Raw genomic sequence first — 4,394 nt, 5'->3', positions numbered from 1 at the left:
CCATCTTCAATCCTAACGGTCTTGACTGTTTCCCTGTTGGGTCTTGCCAGGCTGTAAGCTGCACTCTAGAAAGACACAGCTGTCTCATAGCATCTCTGTGATCTCATAGCATCTCTATGAAGCTGCAGAGATGCTGAGAGCATGGAGATGGTGGTGGGAGGCTGTCAATGGGCATCTGAAAAGAGCCCTGTGTGTCCTTGGCTAGAAGGGGAGTGTGGAGACCTCCCTCAGGTGCCTGGAGAAAGGGTGAGAAGGTTGGAGATCTGCACTTTGAAACTGTATTTGTCTGCTCTCAGCAGGGGCTGGTTTCTTTTGGGGGAACAGCATGCTCCAGCTCAAAGAGGTGCAAGCACAGGACAGGTAGGAAGGAGACTACTGGACAGTCGAGATGTCCCCACTCCAAGTGACAGTGGATGCTTTCCTCTCAGGACTCACAGTAGAAATGCCAAGGATTTCTACTTTTAAAGAGCACTCCCCAGGGGAGACAAGGGCCTCTCAAAGAAAATCAACAATATTAAAAAAAATCCCTGAAACTCACTTCTGCAACCCTTGTCCTTTAGAATTGGGAGAGAAGATGCTGAAAAGCTCTTCCACAAGATGAGTGAATTTCATTTGACAGAAATTGTGAGTCTCAGAGCTAGTCACCCCCATTCCCATGTACCCCCTGCTGTACAGCAGGACAGACTCCTCCGGAACCTATGGGCAGAGGTCCCTGCTCCTCATGATACACTCTGCTGACACAAACCAGAGCTCAAGCAAGAGAACTGGGCAAAGGGCCTCCCAATAAAGAGAGAAGCAATATGGGATTATTAATAAGAGAGGAAAAAAAAATATTTATTTATTTTCCTTTAAAAGTCTCTCGTAACTTGTCAATGTCTTTTCCTCCTTGGACAGTCTCCCATGGTCAGGGGGAGCAAATGTTGAACAGCAGCTTCCTCACTGAGTTTCTCCTCCTGGGGTCTGCGAACACACGGGAGCTGCAGCTCTTGCACTTCTCACTCTTCCTGGGCATCTACCTGGCTGCCCTCCTGGGCAACGGACTTGTCATCACAGCCGTAGCCTGTGACCACCGCCTCCACACCCCCATGTACTTCTTCCTCCTCAACCTCTCCCTCCTCGACCTTGGCTCCATCTCCACCACTGTCCCCAAATCCATGGCCAATTCTCTATGGGACACCAGGGCCATTTCCTACTCAGGATGTGCTGCCCAGCTCTTCCTCTTCCTCTTTTCACTTGGAGCAGAGTGTTCTCTTCTCACTGTCATGGCCTATGACCGCTATGTTGCCATCTGCAGACCCCTGCACTACGGGACCCTCATGGGGAGCAGAGCTTGTGTCAAAATGGCAGCAGCTGCCTGGGCCAGTAGTTTTGTCAACGGTCTCCTGCAGACTGCTAACACATTTCCAATACCACTCTGCCAAGGCAATGTTGTGAAGCAGTTCTTCTGTGAAGTTCCCCAGATCCTCAAGCTCTCCTGCTCAGAATCCTACCTCAGGGAACTTGGACTTATTGTGGTTAGTGCCTGTTTAGCTTTGGGGTGTTTCGTTTTCATTGTGCTGTCCTATGTGCAGATCTTCACAGTTGTGCTGAGGATCCCCTCTGAGCAGGGCCGGCACAAAGCCTTTTCCATGTGCCTCCCGCACCTGGCCGTGGTCTCCCTGTTTCTCAGCACTGGCATGTTTGCCTACCTGAAGCCCCCCTCCCTCTCCTCCCCATCTCTGGATCTGGTGCTGGCTGTTCTGTACTCGGTGGTGCCTCCAGCAGTGAACCCCCTCTTCTACAGCATGAGGAACAAGGAGCTCAAGCATGCCTTGAGAAAACTGATTCAATGGGAATGATGTCAATGCCAATAACTGTCCCATGTGCATCTGCTCATCATTCCCAGGGTATTCGGCCTCAAGGATATATATTTTTCATTTCTTTCTTTCTTACTTTTCTCTGTTATATTCATGTGAAAAGGAAATGTTCAGGTTCCTCTTACTTCTCAGTAATCCCTCTCTTGTATTTGACCCGGACGCCATGTTGAAGCAGGAAGCCAGGGTTCCCCCTTCATCAGCAGAGGTGGGGGAACCTCAGAGCCTGCGAGTCTGCACTCCCTTGGATGCCCCCAAGGCAATGGGGAGAGTTTCCCTTTGCAGTGTCTCTTTCAGCACTGACACCAAGGAAGCTCAGGGGCACAGAGTCAGGCTCAGATGAGTACAGGCAGGAGGAGACCATGGGTCCCATGTCCATTAGGAGAGCTCAGCTCCTCCGGCCACAGTCCGGGTGTGATCCCACACCCCTCTCCTGCGAGGGTGGCAGCCAGCTGTCACTGTGGGCTGGTCCCTTCCCTCTCCAGTGCTCCAACACTCAAAGCATATCGTCAGTGGAGGGGGAGGAGAGTCTGGATGAAGCCCGTGGAAACAGATGCCCTGCTCCTCAGGACCGTTCCCCCACTGCCACAGCAGGCATTTCCTTGCTGCAGGCTCTGCGTGGGGGCTGCAGCTTTCTGGGAGACACATCCACCAGCAGCAGCAGGACTTTCTCTTTTCAGGGCTCTTCTCCTCATTTCCACACTGTCCTGCTGTGTTCCCATGTGTGTATATGGCCTCATTGCTCTTGTAACATGCTTCTGTATGCATTTCTGTGAGGTCAGGCAGGACCAGGCCCTGGACACCCTTATGCCAGATCTGGATTGAAAATATGAAAAATAACATTTATATGTTATATGAAAATATGAAAATAACATTTCCATAATAAAAGAGGTTCTTCTCTGTGACCTGCCTGGAGTCCGGACTTTCTTCAGAAGATGGAGTCAAAAATATGCTCAAGGCAGTGCACCACTAAGGGGTCTAGTGTTCCGCATGTGAACTCCATGGGCTCCAGGGGATGAGCTGAGAGTCCCTGGGTGATCTGTTAGGGACTGAGGGTGGGATTCAAGGCTCATCTCTCAGTGACCAGTGCCGGTGGAGATGGTGAATGATGTCTGAATTACCTTCCCAGGGCTGTCTCACAGGTGACAGTGCTGATGACATATGGCCATTCTTCTGGAGGGGAATCGGAGCTCCCAGGAGAGCTCAGGGGATCTGCAGGGACAGTGTGTGCCTGGGGTGGGCAGTGAGTGGAGCCTCACAAAATGAGGGATGGTCCACGGTGGAGTAAGCAGAAGGTAGAGCACTAAATCCAGGTATGCAGGGGGAAAGGAGGGCTCTGCAATCCCTGCAGAGGCAGTGGGGACCCAGGAGTCCCAGGGAAGGGGCCCTGGAGAGTGATTCCTGCACCCTCAGTGAAACACCACAGGCTGGAGCTGGTGCCCACCCAACACATCTCCTGCCATTGCAAGTGCCCTGGGGTCACTCTGAGCACTGTCCATGAGCACAGACACACGCGAGCAATATCACTGCTCCCTGCCCAGCTGGGTCTGCTTCCCACCCCAGCCAGCACGGCCAGCGTGGGATAGCCACGTAGCCTCACAGCCCGATCGCCTTGCAGAGCAGCACCACCAGACTGAGGCCCTGTAGGGAGCACGGGGCAGGGGTGCAGGAATGGCCAGGCCAGCACAGACACTCTGACCTGGGGAAAAGCTCTCTGGGGAGCAGGGATGTCCCAGGAAAAAAGCAGGGCAGCATTCAGAGAGAGGAAACGAGAAGGAGAAACAGGTTTCTCTGGTCACCAGCTCAGGACAGGCTGCTTTGTCCCTGGGGCAGCAGGAGCTGCCGGAGGGGCTGCAGGGCCAGGGCTCTCATGCTGTGCTGGGCAGCGGGGTGGGCATGGAGGGGCTGCAGGCAGACAGGGAGGGGGATCTGCTGGGCACAAGAGCAGGGGAGACAGAGAGTGTCCTGCCTCATTACAAGGCCTCCTCCTCCATGTTGGGGAGCTGCTGCCCTTATCCTTGGGCTGTGCCCGAGCTATGCTGTGGACATGCCTGTGCCTGGCCCTGCAGTTCTCAGGTGCTGACCTGACCCTGTCCCCATCCTCCTGATCTGACCTCAAACCTGCCCCCTCACTACAGTCAGGAAAGCCTTGGCAAGGAAAGCTGGGACCTGAGCAGATCTCAGAGAAGGCTGTAGGTACAAAAGGTGACCCTAGCTCCACAGCAACTCCTGCCTGACAGCCAATTTAAAGGTGTAAGCAGGAGAGCTTTGCATTTGGGACCCCTTCCCAGGTAACACTGCACAGAAAGTCTGAGCTGGGCAAAAAAGTGAGCCAGGCACTTGGGCCTGATTTTATGATGCATAGTTATGACCAGAGGTTTTTCTGTATCACAGCTCAACAGTTTATGAACCATTTGTGCCAGGGTTCCTACTATAAAGATTATGTTGTCAGGAGCACCATGAGTGGGGCTGCTCCCTGTGGGAAGCAGAGCCAGGAGCTGAGGGTGCCGGTAAGGCAGGGCAGGGCAGGGTCCCACTGAT

General features: G+C 53.4%; 1 protein-coding gene across 1 annotated transcript; it reads left to right on the top strand.

Annotated features, from left to right (window-relative positions):
* Positions 1 to 917: 917 nt before the first annotated feature.
* On the top strand, positions 918 to 1,838 carry LOC135326398 (olfactory receptor 14A16-like). The gene has a single exon (XM_064504282.1). It carries the CDS (start codon positions 918 to 920, stop codon positions 1,836 to 1,838), a length of 921 nt encoding a protein of 306 aa, XP_064360352.1.
* The last annotated feature ends 2,556 nt before the right edge of the window (positions 1,839 to 4,394 follow it).

This window comes from Dromaius novaehollandiae, unplaced genomic scaffold, assembly GCF_036370855.1.
Source record: "Dromaius novaehollandiae isolate bDroNov1 unplaced genomic scaffold, bDroNov1.hap1 HAP1_SCAFFOLD_27, whole genome shotgun sequence".
Lineage (NCBI taxonomy): Eukaryota > Metazoa > Chordata > Aves > Casuariiformes > Dromaiidae > Dromaius > Dromaius novaehollandiae.
The sequence above is the reverse complement of the archived record's forward strand: the minus strand, read 5'-3'. Positions and strand labels throughout refer to the sequence as shown.

What these genes read in the sequence shown, in the direction of transcription:
- LOC135326398 (XM_064504282.1), top strand. Translation starts at nt 918, where the DNA reads ATGTTGAACAGCAGCTTCCTCACTGAGTTTCTCCTCCTGGGGTCTGCG.